The 26,357-nt window shown below is 36.7% G+C and overlaps 1 protein-coding gene across 1 annotated transcript; it reads right to left on the reverse strand.

Annotated features, from left to right (window-relative positions):
• Positions 1-25,306, reverse strand: TYRP1 (tyrosinase related protein 1). Its single transcript, XM_072596601.1, has 8 exons — positions 25,071-25,306; positions 24,074-24,569; positions 21,419-21,741; positions 15,995-16,199; positions 11,040-11,207; positions 8,334-8,513; positions 1,904-2,050; positions 1-1,397 (listed from the first exon to the last, which is right to left on the reverse strand). Exons 2-8 carry the CDS (start codon positions 24,450-24,452, stop codon positions 1,192-1,194), a joined length of 1,608 nt encoding a protein of 535 aa, XP_072452702.1. The 5' UTR covers positions 24,453-24,569; positions 25,071-25,306; the 3' UTR covers positions 1-1,191.
• Positions 25,307-26,357: the final 1,051 nt, after the last annotated feature.

Genomic DNA, 26,357 nt, shown 5'->3' on the forward strand with positions numbered 1-26,357 from the left:
TAGGATTAAAGTATTTATTATGCAAATAACATGTAATGTACCACCCAAGGTAAAACTCTGACATTTGTAAAGGAGATAACAATAGCTGAATAACATGGAGGTGTGATTGTCAGTAGTTCTGTTTCACCAAGCAGGTGAGGTTAAAGGAGAACTCTTAGAGATGGATGCTGCTTGGAGGCAGAATGTAAGGCAAGAAAGCCTAGTTACAAATAACGATAGATGTAGGTAATACTGACTGAAAGTACAAATTAAAAAAGTTTCAAATGTACTTCCACTATGGCAAAGATGCTAAAAGTTGTTTTATTCACAATCGTCATTGGAAGTGCCATCATCTTATATATGCCAGACTTGAGGCCATATTTAATCTAAAAGAAACTAATAAGAATGTTCGTTAGGTTCCTGTTTATATTTTTCAATGAACTTAAACATGTTTGTCTATTTTTGTTATTATTAACCTAAGGTCTTCTGCCTTCTAGTCATTAGCTTCTGTTAGTGAATTGTGCTATCTTAATAATGCTGTAGAAATTCATACTCAGCAGGTACCTTAAGTCAGTCAACATTTTTTGTATAGTGATAACCAAAAATATGGCCCAGAAGGTTGTTGAATTGAGCAAGACATGGTCATCCTTCACAACATTATACTCTAATGGCTATGTAATCTTATTGGTGCAGTAACACGATGTTATTGAAATAAGAAAATATGTATAAATATTATTTTCTGTGTCTAAGAATATTATATTCATACTGCATTTCAAATAGATTTTACATATATTTGAGCATCTCAACAAGTAAAGGCATTATTTCCCCCATTTTGTCAATGAGGAAAATGAGATGGGGAGAAGTTAAGTCACTTGTTTATGGTCACATAAGCTTCAGAGAAAGAACAAACCCAGGCTTCTACATGACTCCAAATTTAGAACTCATTTGATTCCATTGTTTTCTAGAGTCTAGAACCAAAGGACCCTCAAAGTTGATTGATTACAATCTCCTTAATTTATAAATAGAACACTAATTCATGAGTTTTTCAACTGTAGACAATTGCTTATGATGAACTCAATAATTCTAATCACATGCCTATGTAAGACAGGGGTAAAATAATATAATTGACTTAATGGATCATTTGAAACAGGCAAGATTAAGGACTTATATAATGTTGCATAGAACTGCCATGTGGTATGCTTCATCTCTTCTTCATACCATGGACTGGCTAGGATTTGACAATTTTTCATATTCTTCTGCATAACGCTGATATTGATCACTGAGGAGGGGTTGATTGGATTCATCTTTGTTTCTTCTGATCCGAATATAGCAAGTGGTGACAACAAAGACAATTGCTACCAGTACTAGGGCAGCCACTACTGTGGCAGTAATAATCTCAGTAACACTGAAAGCTCGACCTACTCAGAAAGAAAATGGGAATAAATAAGTGACAATGATTAAAACAAAGCAAATCTAACAAAGTTCAAATTCTATAAAATTCAGAGCGTGTTCTACTATCTCTTCATATAGGATAGATATTATGTAATTACTTGTATTATAATCAGTCATCCCCCAATAATGTAAGGAAATCAAATATCAACTAAGAAAATTTAAATAATTTGAAGGTAAGAATTAGTCCTTAAAATTTTCCTTGAGTGAAAATGATCTTTACCAGTTGAATTGTCATGAATGACTAATTCTCAGTTTCCTCATTTATAAAAAGAGTAGAATACCTATAGTACTTAACTACCAGGGTTGTGAAGATCAGCTGAGTAATGTATGTAGCATGCTTTAAAAAGTGCTCTATATATCTCATTCTTATCCTCATCATCACTGTCATTTTACTACTACTACTACTACTACGACTACTATGACTACTATGACTACTACTACTACTACTACTACTACTACTACTACTACTTACTTGGCCATTGAACTTCATAAGAATATCCCAGGTTGTCTGGAGCAGTAACAAACATTTCAGTACTGGTTACTGGAGGCCAGAATGGCACCATGTTATATTGCCTGTTGTGTCCAATAGGGGCATTCTCCAATGGAAATATTGATATATCTAAAAATGCCAAGGAAAACTGGTTAGAAGATACAATTAAATTAATATGAATAATATTAATGTTCCTCCCAAAGTAACTGAAATATTTAATGAGAACATTTAAATACCCTGTAGTATTTCACTGTGGATAAAGAAGTCAAAGAAAATGCTTCATTAAAAGATAACTGGGAATAACATGAAAGAATTACTGTACAAATAATCTTAATATAACACGAACATGTTGCCCCCAAAGGAAAGAAAATTGAATTAGAACAGAATGAATATTTCATATGCAGATCAACATCAATTGTGTTATTTTTAAACACTGGAAATTAATTTGAATATAAATTTACGAAACTTTATTTCAAAGCTGTAGAAAGCTGGGTTTGTAGTTTGTAGAAGCACTGTCATTTAAATAAGAAAACAAATATACCTACAGGAAAAGAGTTGTCCTTGACTGAATATTTAAACTTTAATATTAATTAATATTAAATATTAATTAATTAATATTAAAACTTTTGAATGGTGAGCTGTCGATATCAATAACTAAATTTATTCTGTGGGAAATGGGCTTTGTCAATCCCAGGCAGCTTGAATTTTAGACTTACATCCTCCCCATTCATTGGTTCCCAAGAAACTCTTACCCTAGGAATATAAAGCCGTTGTGACAAACCAGGGTACCTATGGGATAACAGTAATACTATAGAGCTGCTGCTATCATCCTGCTGGGCCCTGATGTGTTTCCTGGGAAAAGGTTTTCTCGTTCTGACTTTGATTTGCTACAAATAAGCCTTTCTGTGGGTTGCTACACATTCAGAAATGAACATGATTACTGCATGATACTTTAAGGAATACATCCAGGTCCATCAGAAAATATGGAAGGGGAAGTATTTAGAGATGAAAATAAGGAACCTGCGACCAGTTGCTGAGAATTCTTGATTCTTCTTCTTTAATATCTTTCTTAGCCACCTGTCCTTATACAACCACTACTGTAACTCATCATCTTTGATGTGCAAGAGTGTCCCTGTTATAAATGCTCCTTCCCATCTCTCTTTTTTTCTAGTCCATCCTCCATGTACCTAGAAAATTGTTGTCATTCAATTGTGTCTGTCTCTTCATGTCCCCTTGGATCATATCATGCCAATATTGTCCATGGAGTTTTCTTGTCAAAGCTGTTTCCAAGGTAAACTGAGGTTGTGACTTGCCCAGAGTCACATAGCTAGTAAGTATGTGACACTGTATTTGAATTTGAGTCTTCACTGAGCTAGATGACTCACTGGATAGAACACTATGCCTCGACTCAGAGTAATCCAGCTGCAGACACTTTCTAGCTGTGTGACCCTGGGCAAGTTGCTTAATCCTGTTTGCCTCAGTCTCCTTATTTATAAAATGAGCTGGAGAAGGATATGGCAAATCACTCCAGTGTCTTTGGCAAGAAAACCCCAAAAGGGTTCATGAAGAGTAAGACACAACTGAGGAATGAGTAAACACCAAGCAAAACTTCCTCACTCCAGGCCGAGTCCTCTATCCATCGAGTCATCTAGCTGCTTCCACCTAGAAAACAAATTTTCCCAAATCACAGGTCTGACCATGTCACAATCCTGTTGAAAAGTTTTTAGCGACATTCTATTATCTCTCAGATACAAGATAAACTCAGAATAACAAATTTGCAGAATAGTAGGAGACTTCAAAACTCATCTATTCCCATCTGTACATGACTAAGAGCTTCAACTACTTACCCAACCAGTGACAACCAGCCTTTGCTTGAAAACCTCTAGTGAAGGAGAACTCCCTAGCCTGATATTTATTTTTTAAAAGTTAATTGTTTTATAAAAAAATCCCCAAACAAAAGCCCCAACCTGAATGTGCACAAGAAATCTTATAGGAAAGAATAACTCTAATGTACAAGAGGATGATAGCCATATTATGACCAGAGATGCTTATGGAAAAGAATGTATTAAGAAAACCAAGCAGGTTACAACATAGACCATTTTGACAAAATCTCTGATTTGGGAAATTCTTTTCTCCCATAACCAAGCCCCTGCTTAAAGGAATAAAATTTAAGAAAAATCATAAATCCTGATAATACAGGACTTTATCTTTACTTCATTGATCTAACAGGGTGCACATGTATGCATATTTAGGGGAAAGGAAATTAACTATTCTGGACTGAAGTGCAGAATGAAGTTGTATGACTGAGTTATAATTCCCTAAAAATCAAGGTTTGCAATGGAAACACTGATATATCTTTTACTATAGTAACACAACTAATGTAAAAACGAAGGGACTCAGTGTGTGCGTGTGTTTGTGTAAATGAAGGGACTGAAACTTGTAGAAACTCACAAATGCAAATAATTCACTTTCATTATAAAATTGTGAATTTAACCATCATAGAAAGTATAAATATCCACACCTTTGTTTCTGCACTAGAAAATTCACTTCCTTTTTAAATGCACAATGAGGCCATGTCCTACTATTGTCATGAGCAGTTCAGAACCAAACCTTAAAAACACTTCCTTTGTTGAGGGAGACCTGTTCAGCCTGACATTTAAAGACTCCTTATCCCCAATCTGTCCCAGCCTAACTCTTCAGATTTATTTAATTCCATTGCCCTTCATTCACTCTATATTCTGGCCAAGATGGAATAGTAGGTTCTCAACAAACTTAAAATGCCAACTTTGATTTCCAGGCCTGTGCAAGAGTCTGTTTCCGATGTCTGGAATGCAAGCCTTCCTCACTTCTGTCTCATAGATTCCCTAACTTCCTTCAAGGCTCAGTTCGGCTGCCATCTCCTTCTAGAAACCCATACAGATCCCTCATCTATTATTCTGAAATTACTTTGTGTTCACTTATCTGTATGTCCAATCATTTTTCAGTCATGTCTGACTCTTATATACTCATCTGCATATATATAATTTTACCCTAGTAAAGTAAAGTGTAAGGGCAAGAACAGTCTCATTATTGTTTCTGCTTCCCCAGCGTCTAGCACAGGGTCCTGCATGTGGGCGTTTAATGCATATTTATTTGTTGATTTAAGTTGCCATATTTCAAATGAAAAGAGATATTTTCAATCTGTTCAAACATATTACAAAACTGATGTTATATACATGACCAACAATCGTAGTTTTGCCTTTTAAAAAGACACATTCTATGCCATCTTGTAATTTGGGATTGTTGAATTGCATGTAATTGAATTATGTGCAGACCTCCATGCTGCTGTTCAGTTGTGTCTGATTCTCTGTTACCCCATTTGGGGTTCTCTTGGCAAAGACGCTGGAGAGGCGTGCCATTTGCTGCTCCAGCTCGTTTTCACAGATGAAGAGCTGAGGTAAAGGGGATTAAATGACTTGCCCAGGATCACACAGCCAGTGTCTCTAGCCAGATTTGAGCTCACATAGATAAGTCCTCCTGACTCCAGGCTCAGCACTCTATCTACTGTGCCACCTAACTCCCCTGAAGAAGACATACATTGTCAAAAACAAATAAAAGGGGCTTTAGCACCCAGAGTGGTGACTATTCGTGGAGAATATTTCTCTTGATGATTCTTTAATTGTTAGAGTAGGTTATTTAATTATTTAGCAAATCGTTTTAACTCCTCATTTTCCCTTAACTAGTTTTTACATGTCTACTCTGAATACACTGATTTTCAGTTTTTCCCTTCAAAAATGAGCCCAAACTTTTGACTTTCTTTCTTTCTTTCTTTCTTTCTTTCCTTCCTTCTTTCTTTCTTTCTTTCTTTCTTTCTTTCTTTCTTTCTTTCTTTCTTTCTTTCTTTCTTTCTTTCTTTCTTTCTTTCTTTCTTTCCTTCCTTCTTTCTTTCTTTCTTTCTTTCTTTCTTTCTTTCTTTCTTTCTTTCTTTCTTTCTTTCTTTCTTTCTTTCTTCCTTTCTTTCTTTCCTTCTTTCTTTCTTTCTTTCTTTCTTTCTTTCTTTCTTTCTTTCTTTCTTTCTTTCTTTCTTTCTTTCTTTCTTTCTTTCTTCCTTTCTTTCTTTCCTTCTTTCTTTCTTTCTTTCTTTCTTTCTTTCTTTCTTTCTTTCTTTCTTTCTTTCTTTCTTTCTTTCTCTCTCTCTTTCTTTCTTTCTTTGTTTCTCTTTCCTTCCTTCCTTCCTTCCTTCCTTCCTTCCTTCCTTCCTTCCTTCCTTCCTTCCTTCCTTCCTTCCTTCCTTCTCTCTCTCTCTCTCTCTCTCTCTCTCTCTCTCTCTCTCTCTCTCTCTCTCTCTTCCTTCCTTCCTTCCTTCCTTCTTTCCTTCCTTCCTGGGTTTTTCTGCTTCTCCTCAGACAATCTGGTATTTTGTCCCCTAACACTGTTTCAGGGGCTCAGTTTACCACATCAATGCAAAACTTAGTGCAAATACTCCATGAATTTTTGTTGTTGTTATCCAATCAGGTCTGACTCTTTGTGATCCCTTTAGGGGTTTTCTTTGCAAAGATACTGGAGTGGTTTGTCATTTCCTTCTCCACTTTATTTTACAGAGGAGGAAAGTGAGGCAAACAGGATTATATAAGTTATATAGATCACACAGGTAGTAAGTGTTTCAAGCCTGATGTGAATTCAGGTCTTCCTGACTCTAGGTTTGGCACTCTACCTAGTTGCTTGTGAAACTGAATTTCTAGCCCAGTTCAACTCAGAACTCTTGAGGTCAAGCTCAGTCTCCCCAGGGGCAGGGGTAACTATGATATCTATTTACAATAGAAAAATTCTCCTCTTTAAATAATGTCAGAGTAGTTACTATTTTTTTTTCACCCAAGTATGTTTCTCTCTCCAACATAATGGCATTGTTACTACTATACTTTTAGGCAGAGGGCCTGGGTTTGAGTCATGGTACGACCACTGAGTAGCTGCCTGGGCTTTCACATATCATTAAACTATACTCTGATGTGAAAATAACAGTTTACACATGATGCCATAGTATTCATCCATCCATTCACTCATTCCACAAGCATTTGTAATATGAAAATAAGATGTGGTAATGAATACATTTTATAGCCGTAAATCACTATTTAAGTTAATATTCCTACAAATATTTTTCTAAGGGCCACATTCAGACACATGGAATATTTAGGAAACTCTATAAATACGTTTGTGTTTAATGACCCTATACTTTGAATATTTTATCATATATGTTAATGATACTTTGTATTTAGAGGCAGCAAGGTGGTACATTTGAGAGAGTGCTAGACCTGGAGTCAGGAAGTTCAAACTCACTGTTAGATATTCATTATCTGTGTGACCCTGGGCAAGTCATTTAACCTCTGCCTTCCTCAGTTTCCTCATCTGTAAAATGGGGAATAAAAGACTTCTAGAGTTGTGATAATAAAATGAGATAATATTTATAAAACATTTCATAAAACTTCAAGTGTTACATAAATTTTAGCTATTACTGATGTGATTAAATAGACTTTGCAATTATTTTCTACCATTTTCATTTGTGTATTATATAAAAATCACCTTTTTCTCAGGATAGAAAGTCACTGCAGGAAAAAAAGGACTAATAAAAATTAACTTTAGTATGTGTATGTTGTAAGACAGAGGCATAAGATCATAAATTATGAACTGATAGAACCAGAAGAAAGCATAGCAATTATCTAGTTTAGCTTCTTCACTATACAGATGAGAAGAGTCTAGACAGGTAGAACATTTCTAATCCTTGAACCATTTATGCCCTTTCAACCAGTAGAATCAACTTTACTTAACTGGAAAGTAATTTGAGACTACTAGATTAGAATGGCAAAGTGAAGGAGATTGGTAGGAAATTTAAAATGTTCTTCCTAAGACAGTTTTAAAAGGTATGTTATACTATGGGGCAGGAAAATTAAGGATTAACTTTGCAACTTCAATCAAGTTTTCATTTGTGAGAAGTCAACATGTGATATAAAACAGCACAGTGTATTAGGACACTATCTAATTCTGTTTCAGTCCCTGAGGCCTCTGAGCAGGTTTGAATAGTCATTCTTCAAATTCAGTTATGGCAGAATTAATCTCTTTTAGGGAGTTGGAGGAGGAAAAAGACGAGAGGATGTGGTGGTAATTTTTCATGGAAATCTTAGTTGTCTTGGGTATGACCTGCGTCATCCTAGCATGCTTTGCAGCAACTGTCAAATTATATTAACTATCCTGAACACATCTGATGCTTGTTCTCTCTAAGTGGCTTTCAATGTTGTGGAAATGATTGGAAATTATGGCGATTCTACTCTAATGTTAAAGGGCACTTTATGTCTGTTGAGTAGTTGGTGTAGTGATAACGACTCTATCAGAATGGTTCACTTTGCTGAGCCTGCAAAAACCATGAACAAAAATACCTTACCAGGATTGTATCTCCTCAGCCATTCATCAAAAACCGCATCAGTGAAAGTGTGTAGAAGGACAAAAATAGGATCATTGGGAGACAAATGGGTCTGTCCTCCTGTTCCATTCAGAAACAGATGAGCCAAATTATGAAGGCTTCGCACTGCAGGGTCATATCTCCCTGTAGGATCGCTGTAACCTAGATGTAAAAAGTAAGGATGGACAGTCTGATAACCATTAAAATTTTAAAAATAGGAAGCAATTTTCTTCCAGAACTCATCAGATTGCCCCATTTATATGTATAATAAGATTGTTTCTTAGGAACCTACAATTGATTGTCACCCTGCAAGATGACACTATTTTTAGGTTTATAATAGGAAACACTGAATGTACACTTGAGGGTCACTTTGCCAGTTTTGTTCTCTCTTTTGGTTGACATTAGTAAGCATTAATCCACATACTTTTTAGAAAAGAATACTGTGATATGAGTTCTGCACGCACTGTATCTATCACTTTAGTCTCCATAAAATAATTTTCAGAAGAAATGTAACGTGGTAGAAAGAGTATTAGATTAGGTATCCAGGGACTTGGAAATCTATCGTGGCTCTTCTCATTATCTTTGTGGGATTCGGCAAGCTATTTTGCTCATCACAGTCTCAGTTTCCTCATTTGTAAAGTGAGGGGATTGGATAAGATCAAGTGGCAACATACTATGGCCTCACCAAATCTTTCCCTTCCTGCCTGTTGCCTGTTTTCATCTGGCTCCATGAGCTAGGAATGGTTTTTATATTAAAAGAAGTTTTTATAACGTTTTGCATTTTTAAATATGTAAAAAATATTCTTAGCTTGAAGGCCATACCAAAAGAGGGGTCAGGGGAGTGTGGATTGGGCCCTCAACCTGCAGTTTGCTTGACCTCCTAGATTAAATGATGCCTAAGAATCTATTCTAGAGCTAAATCCTGGGATAGTATGATTATTCATTAAATCGATTCCCAAATTTGTCACCCTATCTGGCTATTCAAACAAGATGATTATAGGAAGGATTTGAGAGCAGTCCAGAATAGAAAAAGGGAGGAAATTAACAGGCATGTGAGATTTCCAGATTAAAAAAAATCACCACTAAGGACACTAGGCAAAATATTTAGAGTACTAAAACTAGAACAATAGACAGCTACTTTCCATAAATGAGGAAAGAAAGGAAGTGGAAAACTTCAAATTCAACTGAAAATTGCTGACACAATTCCGAGGGATACTACCCAGTCTATCATATATACTCATCCGAATGCACCAGCTGTTATTTCAGCTTCCTACCTTATTCCTGACAAACGACTGTCAGCACATTTATATTTAGAAACCTACCTTATGGTGTGGGGAAGCTACGATTTCTCAGAGAAGCTTCCCCGCCATCTCTGCACTAGTCCTAACCATCTGGAAATCTGAGTCTCAAAATGTTTATCAAATTTTGCTAATTGCCTCTGTATCCGTGTTGTGTTTCTGATACTGAACTTTTCTAGGGATATGCCTCATTGAAGCCTGGATCACTGTGTGCCTTCTTCTTTCAGTGTTCTGAAGCACCTTGTTATAAGCATTTATCCGGTTTTGTACAACCCATTCAATGGATTAATTTGAAATTGATCATGTCCAGTGAACATGCCACATGAAATCCTGGGGTGATAATATTGTTCGCTTGTTATTAACAAGAAAAGTTTAAAACAATCATTAACATAATAATTTCCTTCCTTCCTTCCTTCCTTCCTTCCTTCCTTCCTTCCTTCCTTCCTTCCTTCCTTCCTTCCTTCCTTCCTTCCTTCCTTCCTTCCTTCCTTATTTCTCTCTTTTTCTCTCTCTTTTTGATTGTCATGTAGGAATGAGGGAAAAGGGGAAAGAAAATATATTTTTACCTCTCATCATTAATTGAACTTTTAGAAGTCATTCTCCCAAGCCTAATCTTTCCCACCAGCCCCATCATTATTCTTTTTTAAAATGAGTATCGCTAAGTATAAACTAGTGCTTTTTTTCAGAAAAGAGTTACAGATTGTACTCAGTATATGCCCATTTTAGCTATGCTATAGTTATTATTCACTAAATCTATTCCTGATTCTGTCTGCCTAATTGCTTATTAAAATAAACCAAAAAAGCGCTGAAACTAGCCTAGATATGGAAAGAACAAAAGTCCAGAAATAAAACAGAAATGTGGAATTCTTATAGCTTTAAATTGGTTCTCTGAACACAATGGAAAATAGATTTTGCCCCTGCTTTGAAATCCTGTAACATAATCTGAGGCCTGTCCTTTTAAGATTTTTAGAACAAGTTCTACAGTCTGAATTCTTCAATTAGAAAGTCCTTCCTGGGGAAAACAATGGTGACTAATTGAAATAAAACCACAGGATCAAGGTGGTTTTTAAAGTTATCAGACCCGAACTGCAGCATTTATTACACTGTTATAGAATTGAACCAGATCTGGGGGTTCTTAACTTGTGGTTCATAAAATTGCTATTAAAATATTTTGGTAACAGTATTTCACTATAATCTGTTTCTTTTATAATACTATGTATTTTATGCTGCACTTTTTAAAAAAACAACTGTGTTTCTGATAAGGGATTCATAGGTTCCACCAGGGTTCAATGCACACAAAAAAGCTCCACTGACATTATATGCTGTCTAAAGTCTCCTTGTAACTCCTTTGAAGCAGAAGGGGTCCAAATCCCTCACTTTGTCTACTTGCCTTCCACCGTGTTTCGGAAACTGTTTGTTGAATTGGAATAAAAGGGAGGAGTATCGAATACATCAACTTCCAAGCACTGAGCGACATCCTGTGGTGCAGGGAGACGTTGCACCATGGGCCTTGCTACGTTTCCAGCAGGGTTCCTTCGAATAGGTCCTCCTTCTGTGCCTTGGAATCATGGAAAGAAAGGAGACATTTTACAGCTAGTCAAACCCCTGTCATGGTTCTAAAACATCACAAATGCACAGTCTCAACAACAGAAGACAGTTTCCTGAGATAGAAAAGGGCAGAGGTATTAAGGTGAGAGGGAACCAAGGACTGAATAATAGACAGGAGATAGGAGATTAAGCCCTTTCCCCTCCACAAAGATGTAAACAAACAAGCCAGGCTGCAAGCAAGCATACATATGTTCAGGACTAGCTCTGGAGAATGTATTAAAATTAAAGTATCACTTTAAATATCCCTATTAATATTTTAAAAAGAATATTGATTGGATGGTTTGAGTTTATTAACTAAAAAAATGCCCACACCAAGTACAGGAGGACTTAATAGGAGCTAAGTCAAAGTGAATAAGGAGAACCAGAAAAAGAAATAAAATGAATGCAACCATGTAAATGAACGAAACAATAAAACAATCAAAACTGAGTGTTATGATGTCCCTTTTTTTCTTCTCTTTTCTTCCTTTCTTCCTCCTCATCATTACTAAGCTTGCCCCGCCCCCCCCCCCCAAAGAGATAGAGGAATTATTTTCCCAACTTTTTTATAGAGGTGGGAGACTGTATGTGAAGAATTATATGTAATATTAAATTTTTTTATTGAGCTGGCTTATTTTTCTCTTTCCATTTTAGTCTTTGTTTTAAGGGATGGGTCCCTGGGAGGGGGAGCAAATGTAAGTAATGTCAAATGAAAGAAATCAATATAAATGTATTTTTCAACAAACAATATTAATTGGACATTAATTACTAACTAAATTAATTAGAAATTAATTGCTAACTAAATAAAACCCTACCTCAAACCCAGGCTTTACTTGACATATATAAGGACTTCAGAGATCATTTTATCCAACCCTAGATTTTACAGATGTGATGCTAAGGCCTAAGAGAGGGAAATGCTCAAGGTCACTTAGCTACTAAGTGAAAGAGACAGGATCAGAGCTGAGGTCCTCAGACTACATGCAAAACTCTTTCTACTGAACTATATCACTAAATTTCTCTAAATCTCAGTTGTCCTTGATGTCAAATGAAAATAAACATCCTTGAACTGCTTGCTTTACAGGATTGTTGTAAGGAAAGCTGTTTTTTAAAGCTGTGAGAACTATAGAAATATGATCCATTCTGTTTCTTCTAGAATTGTTTACTCTAAACAAAAGCCTGAATATTTTCCCAAGCACCTAACAAGGATTAGAGCACTTAAGTGAACTAGTGAGTTTAAGGTAAAAGAGCCAGGGCCTGAAAATCTGCACTATAAAAGCTAGGACTTCAAAGAAAATAAGAAAACAAAGACTTTGCATATGTGAGCGACAATGGTTTAGTGAATAAATGTCCCGAGAAAGACTCTGATTTCAAATGCCCTTGATTTTGGATTATCTGTGTGACCATGAGCAAATAACTGAAGCACTCAGGGTCTCAGGTAGGCAACTGTCTCAAAGCACATATTAGAAAAGACTTGTTAATCTCCTTTTTTGGAAGAAGTTCCACATTTAAGTGATCCTCACAGTGACACACACACACACACACACACACACACACACACAGATATAGACAAAGGCACAGAAAGAAAGAGACAGAGAAACAGAGATACTGAGAGACAAAGAGACAAATACAGAAAGACAGAGACTCAGATAGGAAGGCATATAGAAAGAGACAGAAAAAGAGAGACAGGGAGAAAGACTGAGAGAGAGAGAGATTGAGATAGAGAGTAAAGAAGGGAGAAAGAGAAATAAAGAGGAGAGGGAGGGAAGGGGACAGTCAGACTGAGGCAGATGGAGAACATGCCAGAATTCATAACAGTTTCCCCACCTCCCCTACCTCAAAAGCATATTATTTAATTGAGGATTATGTAGCCTTATAAATTATAAGACTAACCATTTTAGCAAATGCTTTTGAACTGTTGGACTATTTGTTCCCTAGAAGCACCTCTAGGTGCTTTGTAATCCAACTTTATCTCAAAGAAAAAAAGAAAACATGTATTTTTATGAAGATTCTTTTAAAATACATTGACCCTGAAGTTAATGAGTCTGGTTGGATTGTGTGGTTTGATTAACTAGACTGATAAAGTAAGTACTACACATATTATATATATAATGCATGTATATATTTCATATATACATATATGTGTATATACATATATGTATATATTTCATATATACATATATGTATATATACACATATAATAGTCATTTAGTAAAAAATTCCAAAAATGTTGTATTGTATGACAGGGCAAAGCAGTGCTTGCTAGTGTTATCTGTCTTGCTGCTTGTCTATCTCTAGTTCATGTGCTCAATTACCATAAAGGACAAACCTAGCAAGACTGTGCTTGTGTGTGGCTGGTACAATGTTTTTCTTTTCTAAACCACTTGCTTCTGCCCCTAAATACTTGTACATTGCAAATTATAAGTAGAACCTTATAATGAGGCAACAATGCAACAGCAAAGAGCACAGAATTAGGAGTACAAAAAACCTCAAGAGTTTTGGATTTGACTTCACCCCTTACTAATCATGTTAAACTTTAAAATCTCCAGTTGTTGCTGTGAGTTGTGAGTGTTAGTTTAGGTAATGAATGTGAAATTGCTGTGCAAATTGTAAAATATTAGACAAAAAAGATGTATTTCATCTACTATTGACTTACATAAAAAAGAGGGTGCAACTATTGAGTGAAACAATGGCCTGCCTTCCTCCCTTCCTTTCTTCCTCACTTTTCCTTCCTTCCTTCCTTCCTTCCTTCCTTCCTTCCTTCCTTCCTTCCTTCCTTCCTTCCTTCCTTCCTTCCTTCCTTCCTTCCTTCCTTCTTCCCTTCTTCTCTTCCTCCCTATTTTTCTTCTTTCCCTCCTTCTGTCCTTCCTTCCCTACTTACATCCTTTCTCTTTCTTCTCTAATTTCACTTATCATCTTATATTTTCCCAGTATGGTATCATCATGATGTTTAAGAAGCACTGTGGGAGCCCCCAAACAAAATGATAGTTATATAGAGAGATATAAAAAAGTCATGGGGCTTAAAGGACCCTTGAGAAACCTTTGTTCCAGTTTCTTGCTTTGAGGAAGAGCCATTCTGAACCAACTTCCCAGATGAGAATTCAATACATTCCTTTTTTTTTTTTTATACAACACAAAACATCTTCTATAGAAGGTGATAGAACCTGAAGTCAAAAAGTCCTGAGTTCAAATTCAACCTCAGGTGCTTTCTAGCTGCATATCCCATAGCAAGTCACCTCTCAAGGTTCTTGTGAGGATCAAATGAGACTATCTTTTAGCAGCATGCCTGGCATATTAAAGAGCATATTAGATGCTAAGTTAATGTTAGCTATTACCATGACTATATTCTTTACGTCTATTCAAAGTGAGAAATTTTATCCTTCTGGCTAGAAAATTCTCACTTTTGTTTATCCTTAATTACTTAAGTTGTGTTTGAATCCCTTACTGACCATTTCAGGTAGAGAAAGTCTCTTCCGTTTTTTGGTCTTAGTCTCTTTATCTGTAAGATGATGGAGGATGATGGAGAGGATTGGGTTAGCTGATATCTAAGGTCTCTTTGAGGACTATGTCTTACGATTTTTATGATCTATAAAAGGAAGAGGTGATATCTAAGCTCTCTTCCAGCTCTAAACTTACACAGCTCTAGAGAGTGGCTGTTAGTTAATGAAACTCCTTATACTCCAAAATGAAGTAAATGCAGTTCTTTCCCTCTTCCCTTTTATATGTCTTCTAACTCCATAACCATCTTGGCATCTTCCACTGAAAATTTTTCACTTTAAACAGCCCAACAAGAAGTATGATTATGGCAGAAAGACTCTGATCAGTATTGAATATGAGAGGATTAATCCACAGCTATTACTTTTAAAGAACGCATGTGGAAATTAATGTTAAAATGAGTAGATTTCTGGTCAACAATAAAGGGTCTGAAAAGCATGGACAATCTATAGCCTCTGGATCACCTCAGAGAGCTGTTGAGTAAAAATTGGAATGAAATAAAGTGGGCTAGATAATCCGAAAATTATTAGATGATACATTTTGGGGGGGAGCAAAGCAACTCACAAAGCAACTAGTAAGGAGTAGAAAGTTTAGGCTTTGCAGCAAAGAAGGAATATATTCATACCAGAATCATAAGCAGGCACGGCAGCCAATTCACAAAATTAGCTGGGGGTATGACTTTACCTTTCAGTTCTTTCTTATTCATTTCCTACATTTGCTACAATTGAGGTTTTCCCAAGGCATCAGAATTTAAAGGGTGAACTCTAGCAGAGTAATAGCCACTGTAGTGGTACTGTATCCCCTGCTACTCAACTGAATCTGTCTTAATGACTTCTTGTATTATTTTTGTGAAAGATGCCTTCATAGATAGTTTGTGCTTCAAGCTGTACTTGAAATAAGGAAAATCTCAAATCAAGTCTGGCCTCAATATGTATTATCTGTTTGACTTTGGAGAAGTCATAAGTTGCATAGAATGTGTCAGCCTGCATTGGCAGATACAGTTTCCTCATCTGGGAGTTCCCTACAACAATCAAATCAGAGGTCTAGACTGTATCTCCCTTATTTTTATATTATGAATAAAAAAACTGATTAAGTTGTGCTGCTTGCTCCATGCATCAAAAGTACTAGCACTTGCTCAGCCTTTATCAGTAGCATCCTAGTTCTTTGAAGTATTGATAGGCATATTCTATCTCACCCCTTCCCAGGTAATTTGCTTGATGCCTTTGCCTGTTAAAGAATTCAGGGTCCTTGGTTGAAATTGTAACTTACTGTTACAAATGGTTCCCAGAGTGTCATAATCTTGAACAGATTCACACAAAACTCGCCATTGTGAAAAGACAGAATTCGGACTTATCAGAGAAAAATCAAAATTGCTTCTTGAGCCCATCAAGTCGTCTGTGCAGATATCACAGGTGTTCCCTCCAGTAGCAAAATTCCAATATGGAAGGGCAAAAGTGGGGTCCTGCAGCATCTCCTAAACCACAGAAATGCTATTAGTGTTTCCTAATAAAATCACTTTCAGGTCAAATTTTCTTTTTTGCTAAAGTCACTCTCAGATAGAAATTTAGATAACTAGCTCTCTGTTCCCCTTAGTTTTTCATAGAGTATTGATAGTGCCTACACAGGACCAATGTATGTAAATGAGCCCCTAAGCTAATAGAGTGATTTAGGCACTGGAAAATTAAGCCCATTATATGATATGATATGACATGACACAAATCATTTGAAAGCTTCTTTAAAGATATGAAGGATTTAATCTGCAAAATTTACTTGGTTTTCAGCAGCAATTGTCAGTGACACCATTTTTCCCCCTAGAAGTTTCTACTTTCTTCTATTGTTTACTCTGTCAGTGAAGTAAAGGCACACAAGCATCTGTCTCAAGCAGATGTGAAAGACTAACAAGATGGGGATAAAAGGTGCAGTCAAACCCCACCTAACGGTGTTAATTGGTTGCTTGAAAACACAGCTTTAGGCAAAACTGTATTCAACAGTTAAATGAAATAGCAACTCTTCAGACAACAACAGTATTCATTCGGTAAACATGTGCTAAACTGCTACGAGGTGGAAATCATTGTGTTTACAGAGGGAGACAGAAAGCTTAAAAAACACATAGTCCATACCCTTTCATGGAGCTTAAGTCTCATGGGAAATAAGACAGAAACACAGATCACAATCATATACAACATTGCAGGATAAAGACTTTAGAGAGACGCAAAGCCAAGAGGCAGGTGAAGGCTAAGGCACAAAGTACCTTGGACAATTAAGAAAGGCTTTCTAGAGAAGGTAGTACTTGAGTCCAATTTATAGGCAGGAAGATTAAAAGATGAGGGAAGACAACATTGCAACCACAGGAAACAGGGTGAACCGAACGAAGGTACAGCAGAACAAGAGTGTAGTATATTCAGTATACTAGTTTGCTGGTGCACAGAGTGTGTGGAGTGTACACATATGAGATGACACTGGAAAAACAGGATATTGCTAGATTATGGAAGGCCTCGAATTGTGGACAAAGAAGTTTGAAATTTACTCTTTAGTCAATGGGGACTTTTTTTTTCTTATCACAAGTGACATGACTAGCTTTATGTGCAAGAAAGATTACTCTAGTATTGTGTGAATGGTGGGATAGATTACTATTAGAACGGAGTAGAATAGAAATCCCTGTTAAGAGTTTTAGACCAAGAGACTGGTAGCAAAGGCCTAGAATAGGGTAGTAGCAGTGGAACTAAGAGGAAACAGAAATGACAAGTGGTTTTGAGGTAGGATAGATACTCTTTCATAACTGACTGGATATAAAAAGCCATGAAAACAGAAGCATCGGAGATAATCCCCAAGGCTGTAAACAATGTTGTAAATGAAAACTATGCCCCTATAGTCAGAATTAGGACTCTAGCAGTTTAATATAGGTCTTTTCAGAGCCTGACAGTAAAACAGAATCAGATTGGATGAGGGAGGATTAAGACCCATGCAAGCTGGAAGCATGAAAACCTGACATAGCAAGTTACCTAAGGGAGTCTTGAGAGATTTGCAGTTGGCTGTTAACTGACTAGAGGAACACATGAAGAACTGCATGGCCAGAGGTCAAAGAAACAGACATCAATGATGCAGGTGACATGTTAGGAGAAGGTTGGGAAGAGTGATGATCTTTTTCATCTCCCAGGATTCCCCACTCTCTTTAACTTCTAGTTTAAGATCTAGCTGGAGATGACAGCTCTCCAATTAATTTGGACATGGCCCCTCAAATAAACAGCTCTATAGATAGAACTATTGTTTTCAGCTTGGAAGGATACAATTCATCATCCCACAGGAAAAGAGCAACAAAAAAGCAGTGAGCACCAGAGCATGAGGGAAAGGGAAGGTCAAGGTCATTTATAGAGTTGGTGCTTGTGTTTGGATTCCAGAACTGACATTTAGTATCGCTAAAACACAGATCTGACCACGTCACTGCCAAGTGGAAAAGGCTTCAGTTGACTTTTAATATAATCATTTTTCAGTTCCCGTTCTATTGTTCTACTATCTTAATTTCTTTTATTTCTGGTAGGATAAAATATAAACTTTTCAATTTGGCATTAAAATTCTTTCCACAATCTGCCTCTCATCAATCTTTCCAAACTGGTTTCATTTTATGTATTCTACATTCCAGTCAAACTGGACTATGGTTTTTCTATGACCTTTTCATTATATCTTCCATTGCCATGCCATCCCTTTTCAAGGCTGCCCTCTATGCCTGGAATGTACTCCCTGCTCACTTGCATTTTTGAGAAGATCTAGCTGCCTTCAAGGCATTGCCTAGACTAGGTGTTAGCTTCTTTTATAAAACCTTTCCTAATCCTCTAGTTTTTAGTGTGCTCTCCTTCCTTAAATGATCTTGTATTAATTGATTGGTACACATGTTTTGTCATCCTATGAAAGCCTCCCGGAGGCAGTCTAATTTTTGTCTTTGTATTTTATCTAGCATTCTGCTTTGAATATTGTAGATGCTTAACATTAAAAAGAAATTGAATTCCATTACATGTGTTTTATAATCACCCTCTGAAAGCTTCCTGAAAGCAAAGTCTAATTTTTGTCTTTGTATTTTATTTATCTAGTGCTCTGCGTTGAATATTGTAGATGCTTAATATTTTAAAAAATAAATTGAATTCCAGAGTTTTGTAACTATGTTGACCGACCAACTTGAGGTGCTATTCAGCATCTTTGTACTGACTAGGACTGCTGTTAAAAGAAACCCTTTCATTCAATTCAATTCAGTTTATTTATTTGACAAGCATTTATTAGTTACCTACTTGATGGGTAAGATGGTGTGACTTTCTATGACATTTAACAACCCAAGTGAAGAATAAAGACTCAAACTGGATACCAGAGATAAATTTGGTTGGTTTCTGGGGACTTCTTAAAGGACATTTTAATAGGGAAGAAGGTGTTAGGTAAGAGCTTGGTTATAATGTATGTCAATTACATTGATAAGGACATTTTATATACCTCTGTAGAGTCAAAATTTGGTTAATTTCTGTCTGTTCCCTTAGCTCTGTGGTCTGGTTTTTGTTAACATCACCCTCATTTTTTAATGAGGTCCATGAGCCCATGCTTAATTTAAAGAGTTCTAGGTAAACATAATCATTTATTTTACTTATAAATTCTGATAAGTTTTTTTGTACTTTGGGAAATTGCATTTAGTTTCTCTTTTTTCAGTTTAAGTGTTGTTTTTAGTCTTGCATTTCTTTCCCTTCTTTCCTCTCAATAAATTACTGTTATGCCTGGCATACTAAATCACATTCTAAGAAGCCCTTCTAGCAGATCTGTATAGCCAAAAAGCCAAGAAAATATTTTTTTCCTGATTTTTGTCCACTGTGGGACACAGATTTCTCACTTTGAAACTGTCATGTACGTTCTCAAAATTAGTAGCAACCTTTTAAAGTAATCATCAAGAGTGCATGTGTGGTTTGATAATTAACATTCTGAAGTACCAGTAGCTTCATGTGGCATTTCCACAGCATTGCACATCAGGATTTAATTGACCAGATTTGCAGGGCAGTTGGTTTTCTATAATGCTAGTCAAGGTGGTTGGAGTTTGCATAGGCAAAATTGAAGTTTTACATATTTTCCAGCTGCCCTTTCATTATGATGTGCCCAAGAGAAAATAACTTGAGGGCACAGGGATGTGCACCCAATTACAGATGACAGATTTATCTACTCATAATCCTCTAAATGTCTTACTTGTAATCAGAGCTATAAAATATGAAGCCCCAAGTATCAGCTGAGATCATTTAATCATCCTGGAACTACACAGAGAATATTTCATGGGACTATCTTTAGCTCTGTGATTTAATGAATTGGATAGCTTCTTTTCAGCCATTCTTTTTGAGTGCAAGCAAAACAATGAACAGAAATTGTCACACCTGCTTTAAAAATTATTAAATCAGATTCTGAAAATGCCTTCAAAATAGTTTTAAGATATAAGGATTTTTTAGAAAGTCTTTTGTTGTACAATGCCTTTTTTCTTTTTTTTTTTTTTTTTACCACTTAAACAGTATGTACTTGGTGCCTTCCCTAGTTCACCTCTGTTATCTTCTAATTGATTTTATGCTCTCTAGCACTTGTCACAAGTGATAGTCCAGTAGAAATAGCATGAGGGCCCTCACTTCAATAACAGATTCAAAGTATTTTTATCATACCCTCAATAGTAGTCAGGAAATTGCTTTGTCCAAGCTAGAGGCCATCAGAAAGATAGGCACGTTAAGGATTTGTCACATAAAGAAAAGGCACTTCAATGAAAAATGAGATCAGCACACTGGAACATTTTAAACAGGTTTCCACTTTAGACTTAGATGGCAAGAGACTAGAAATGTGGATGCAGATGAAAATAGCACAGTATACAGAGAATGATACCTGTGCCTGGTGACAGAAACTATTCTGTAGCACAATAAGATCATCTTGCCTATTTCTGTGGTTTTTTTATTTGTTTGTTTTATTTTAGGGCAGCTAGGTGGCCAGCAGATAGAACACTTGGCTGGGATTCAGGAAGACTCATCTCTGTGAGTTCAAATCCAGTCTCAGACACTTATTAGCTATGTGACCCTGGGCAAGTCACTTAACCTGGTTTGCCTCAGTTTCCTCATCTGTAAAAAGAGCTGGAGAAGGAAATGGCAAACTGCTGTAGAATGTTGCCAAGAAAACACCAAATGAGGTCACAAAGAGCTGGATATGGCTGAACAACAAAGTTTTCTTTTTCAAATACATTGATAAATATCAGGGACCTATCAAAGTTCAGAGTTACTACATCATGACTTTGGAGGATAATCTACACTCTTTGACGTAAAGTATAAATGGAACAATCTTTTGATATGTGCTATACAAAATGAAAATGGATAGACAAGATAAAAATCATTTAATTAAAAGGTTGCAATAGTTTTATAAAGCTTGAATTCACTCCTATAAGTGGCTCCTATGGCACTAAAAGGTATGGAGACCTGATGTTTCCTCCTCTATGACAGTTTATGAAGCATAAAAGTCATATTTAGGGACTGTGTTGAACATAGCTAAATAACCAGTTAGTGTTAAGATCAGAGTGAAACAATGGAATTGCTACTTCCCAGCCCTGTATTTAGCTCATCAATTACACTGGTTTTTCAGAAGCAATTTGCTTCCAAGCAAAGATTCTTAAAAGCTAACCCACTCAGCATTTATCCCCAAGCTTACCTGCATGTCTCTCTCCAATTGCAGTAGGTGGTACCTATGCCAGGTCAGAAATGCTGGGCCTTCGTGAGAAAAATCCACATCCCCAAAGCTCTCTTGCCCTTCCCCAAGGAAAGTCTTTTTGACTGAGTAATAGTGGGACCACACAAAATAGTTATAAATGGAAATATTTTCAAACTGTGGTGTATTGCCATCTGTCCCCAGTAATTCTTCAGATCTCCTGGTGGCTATGACCAAATGGGGATGAATAGTGCGCTTTGCCATGTCAAGGGCACGGATAAAACGGTCTCTTTCTTCTTTACTCAGGTCTAGAAGGTTTCTCCTAACTTGGAAGATAAGAATTAAGTATTAATCCATACTAGGAGACAATACACAAAATAGAAAGATGTAGAATTGTGGTTCTTGGAAAACTGGGGCTCATACATTTTTCAGTAGTTTAAATATGAAGTAGAAGTGGAAGAAAATTCCTAGAAATGATCTTGTCTGATCTCCTCATTTTATATTGGGAAATGGAGACCAATAGAGAAGAAATGACATTCCCAGAGACATAGCAGGATCAAACAGTAGATGTGGGGTCTGACCCTAAGTTCTCTGATGCTAAATCTAGTGCTCTTAATTTAATGAGAAATCAAATCAGTTTACAGTAAAGACTTCCAGTTGTTCTTTGTCCATGGTATTCTCTGTTTTCTCTTATTTCAAAGGAGCTCTAAGGTCAAGGACATGGAAGGGAAAAAGGATTTATATAGTACCTACTATGTGACAGGTACTGTGCTAAATGCTTTACATGGGGTGAATTGAAATGAAGTAGTGAGCTGTCTTTGGGACAGATTTGCTGGAAACAACTTCCACAACTCTACCTCAAGCCAAATATACACCAGGGAATCTAGAACACTAAAGACACAAGAGAATCAGACATGCATAAATTAGCATAGGTATAAGTTTAGTCAACATTCTTTACCTACTACGATAGTCTCTTATGAAAAGAACACTACATAAAGGAGTATATTTTGAAGTTGAAGGTCCCATTGTATTTGTTGTAACCTGTAAAGTCAAACAATTCTAGTGAGTTTGAATTACTCTTTCTGATAGTTAGTGATATATGAGAAAAACCAGGTGAAAGTAGGATATATGTATGTGAGGTAGATAGTGGAACCTCTGCATTTGAAGATTTTTGGCTAACATTCAGTTACTGAATCACTAAATCACTAAAGTGAGGCTACTCAGTTAATAGTGGAAAGAGCATTGTAGTTGGTGTCAAGGAGACCTGATGGTTATTAACTAACTGATTCGCCCTGGGCAAGTCATTTCATTTTTCTTAACTGAATATTTTTTCATTTATAAAACAGGGATAATAATGTTTACCCTACTTATATCACCAAGTAGTTGTGAATAAAATCCTTTGGAAAACTATAAAGGAATGGACTCATTATACATTTAAATTCTAATTCTATAAGTAATCTTGTAGTTGCTAAATGCTTTCTCTGGTTGGATAGCTGTTAGTCAGAATGTTTTAAGATTATGAAGTTGAAAGCATCCCCATAAGTCTGGGAAATAGTCCTTGAAAACATCCCAGCTCCTGCTATATTTCCTTCATGCTTTACCATCGTGCTTTAGCAATAGTGGAGGATCTCTTAGAGGAGACAGGGAGATCATTCCTTCTTGGTTGGGTCATAAACTTTCCTGAGGTGATAATTAGATTTTGTGGTTATATGGGAGCTGCCTCTTGATACAGAGCCCTCATGATATCCCAGCCAGTCATTGTGTTTGGTTCTTTGGAGAAAGGGGCAGGTCCACATTGGCAGACATTCATTAAGAGTCTTGGTTTTATATGACTTTATTCTGATTATCTACTATTCACCTAAGGAAGTTAGAGGGGGATGAATATGAACAACATTTTGCCTTACATGACTCCATCCTCCTTTTTATTTTTAATGTTAACGACCATGAGATATGGTGAAGTATCCATTAAAGAATTATATTAATATTTTGATACAAATATCAATATAAATTCCATTGTTACTATAATAATTTCATTTAATTCAGAGCTGGAAGAGACTTTCCAGTTACGTAATACAACTTCTTCATTTGTAGGTTAGGAAACTGAGGACAATTATATTTAAGTGAATCATCAAAGAACATACACATAGTAAGTCACAAAGCTGGAATCCTGTCCTAGGTTCACACATTCCAAATTTAATATCTCTCCCCCGCTTTTTACCATGGTGACCATGATCATTGTTCAGCTTGTTCCTTCTAATTTCATTTATTTTTTCACTATTTACTCCATCATTATTATTATTATTTGGAGTCACAGGAACTGAATTTGAATCTCACTTATCCTACCTGTATGACCTTATGTAAGTTGCTTAATCTCTATGGGCCTCAGTTTCCTCATCAGCAAAATGAGAGAAATGGGCTAGAGAACCTTTAGGGTCCTTTCCAACTCCATATTCCTATGGTAATCTTTCTCCATTTCGCTCCCTGATTCTCTAATCTGAATCTGCTTATTTCTACTCAATGTTTCCCTTTTTCAAAAAATTTATTTCTATTGCTGTGTAATATTTTTGTTTAACATTCTCTTACTTAATGCTTCTCCCCCTTTTTAAACTGTTGCCTCAGTTCTCATACAGTGTTCTCAACCTATTTTATTGTATTTACCTGTAAGGATCCTTTGGTCACATGTTGATCCTCTCCATCCGGGTTTGCATGTCCCGCAGTTGTATCCTGAGAAGTTACCATTGCAGTGGCAGGTCCTATTGAAGAACCTAGTGGGCCAGGCTTCACGATCATCTCTGCCATCATGTGGGTACTGGGGCCCATGAGGCCGGGAATCGGCAGTAACTGCATCGCACCTGCCCTTCCCAGTTGATGAGCCACAGCTGTCTGCTCCAGGCTCTAGTCCTGGATTCAAGTCTGGACAACATTCCCCACTTCTCAATGCATCCAGGGTAGCACATTCCCTTGGGAACTGTGCATGACCCTGGTGAAGGAGCAGTAGTGGCCAAAGCAGCCAAAAGAGATGTCTCCTCATTGCCATTCTAGTCTAGGCAAGAAGCTGGAAAATTCTGGAGAAGAAAGTCCTTCAGAAATGCAGCCCCAAACCTCTTACCTTGTTTTCTTCTCTGATGAAATTCAAATACACAATAAAATTAAGCTAGAAAAGAGAGAAAGAGAAAGAGAAAGAGAGAGAGAGAGAGGAGAGAGAAAGAGAGAGAGAGAGAGAAGTAATGATAATGCACAATTAAACCAGGTTTCTATCATAATTGCCACTACCCATTCCACCATCAAAATTCCTCTCTACATTTTCCCCCATGAAATAAGAAGAGATAGAATGTGCCATTTCAGTTCAATCATCATAATAATCTATCATGAGGAATTTTAGTTTGCATAATTCCTGTAGCAACCATTCCTCTTTCATTCACTGAAATTTCAGTATTCTTTTTTCCAGCAAAAATGAATATGGTTCTCATCTAAGCCATTTATCAAAGGAGCTCATTATCAATTTGCTACCATTCATTAAACCAAACGATGGAATTCTGAAAAGGGCTGAAAGCAAATTTCAGTTGAGTTATTTTTCATGATGGAGAGCCATATATTTTCAATAGCATTTGCTTTCTTTCCCCCCCACTCTGAAAGGAATTGCTTCCTCCCTTACCTTTCCTTAGGCCCTTCTCTGCCCAGTGTCTCTTGCACCTCTAAGTTGTTCCTCCACTGATGTAACAGCTACTAATTTGTTTTGTATTTCTGACTGCTTACTAATCTCCAATGCTCTAACCAAGCTATGGGTTGGCCCAGCTGTCCTCCCCACCAGACCTTGCTAATCCCCTTCTTGCTTCAGTGAGTTTTTTTGGTCTTTAAGTATTTGGCCAGCACATGATTCCTTCCATGCTGATTTCCTTGTGATGCTTAGAGGGATAAGGAAAGGGCAGAAGCTTGTAATTGAAATAAATGAGTCAGAGAAACTGTGGGGGCTTTTGTTTTGGGTGGATTTCTTTATGTGACAGCATTCATTTTTAGATATGGAAAATAAGATTCATGACCTTTTCTTCATTATCAGATGAGAAAATTTGCTAGGGGCAGGAGGTAACAAAAGCAAAGTCCATCTCCTAATCACAGTAGACAGATACTTGTCCATTCTCTGTGCCTGAGCACATGCTCCTTTAGTGACGTCTACAGAGGGAGGCATAATGGTGGGGGAAGCCCTGAGGCCTAGCAGCCAAAGATGTATATGGTGCTTGTGATCTCACTCGTAAGACTGGTCGGAAAAAGTGGCCCCAGTTCTAAGACGAAAGGTCAGCACTGTGTATTACCTCAGCAGGAAACAATTACATTTGGAGGAACAGTGTAGTATGATGAGAAAAAAACACTGACCTGGGATCTGTAGTTCTTGCATTCAAACCCCAGCCCTGTTACTCTGTGTCTGTGCCCATGGGCCAGTCACTTAACTTAGGTAGGCATCAGTTTCTTCATCTGTAAAGTGGGGATAATAATAGCATCTATTCCAAGGGTATTGTGTGGATCAAATAATATACAAGTGATATAGCACATATAAAGTGAACATAATACAAATGCTTCCTACAGTATCAGGCTCCCTCTCTAAACCCATCTTACTGAATGCCCCACCAAGGACAGGAAGGCAAACTGCTGTTTGAGATCAATATTTACAAATTACTAGGTAATGGTGGAATTTGTGGTAGTCATTACGTAAATAGTTCTTTTTTTTAGAACAGAAAAATAGTGTTATATTTGAAACACTAATATTTATTTACAATTGGTTTTGTTTACAAGTACATAATAAATTCAATATGTTTCCTTCGAAGCTGTCCTGGTTGTCTATGATTCCTTCTAAATGTCCTTCTGTTCTCTTCTGTATATTAAAAAATACGTCAATACTGAAGTAGTTTGCCATTTCTTTCTCATTAGGTGTCCTCTCCCCAAAACT

Source organism: Notamacropus eugenii, chromosome 1 (assembly GCF_028372415.1).
Source record: "Notamacropus eugenii isolate mMacEug1 chromosome 1, mMacEug1.pri_v2, whole genome shotgun sequence".
NCBI lineage: Eukaryota > Metazoa > Chordata > Mammalia > Diprotodontia > Macropodidae > Notamacropus > Notamacropus eugenii.

Coding starts and splice junctions, on each gene's coding strand:
- TYRP1 (XM_072596601.1), bottom strand. CDS start 24,452: ATGGCAATGAGGAGACATCTCTTTTGGCTGCTTTGGCCACTACTGCTC. Junction 16,200..21,418: donor AATTGGAGAGAGACATGCAG/GTAAGCTTGGGG, acceptor TCTGTGGTTTAG/GAGATGCTGCAGGACCCCAC. Junction 8,514..11,039: donor TTTCCGAAACACGGTGGAAG/GCAAGTAGACAA, acceptor TTTTACATCTAG/GTTACAGCGATCCTACAGGG.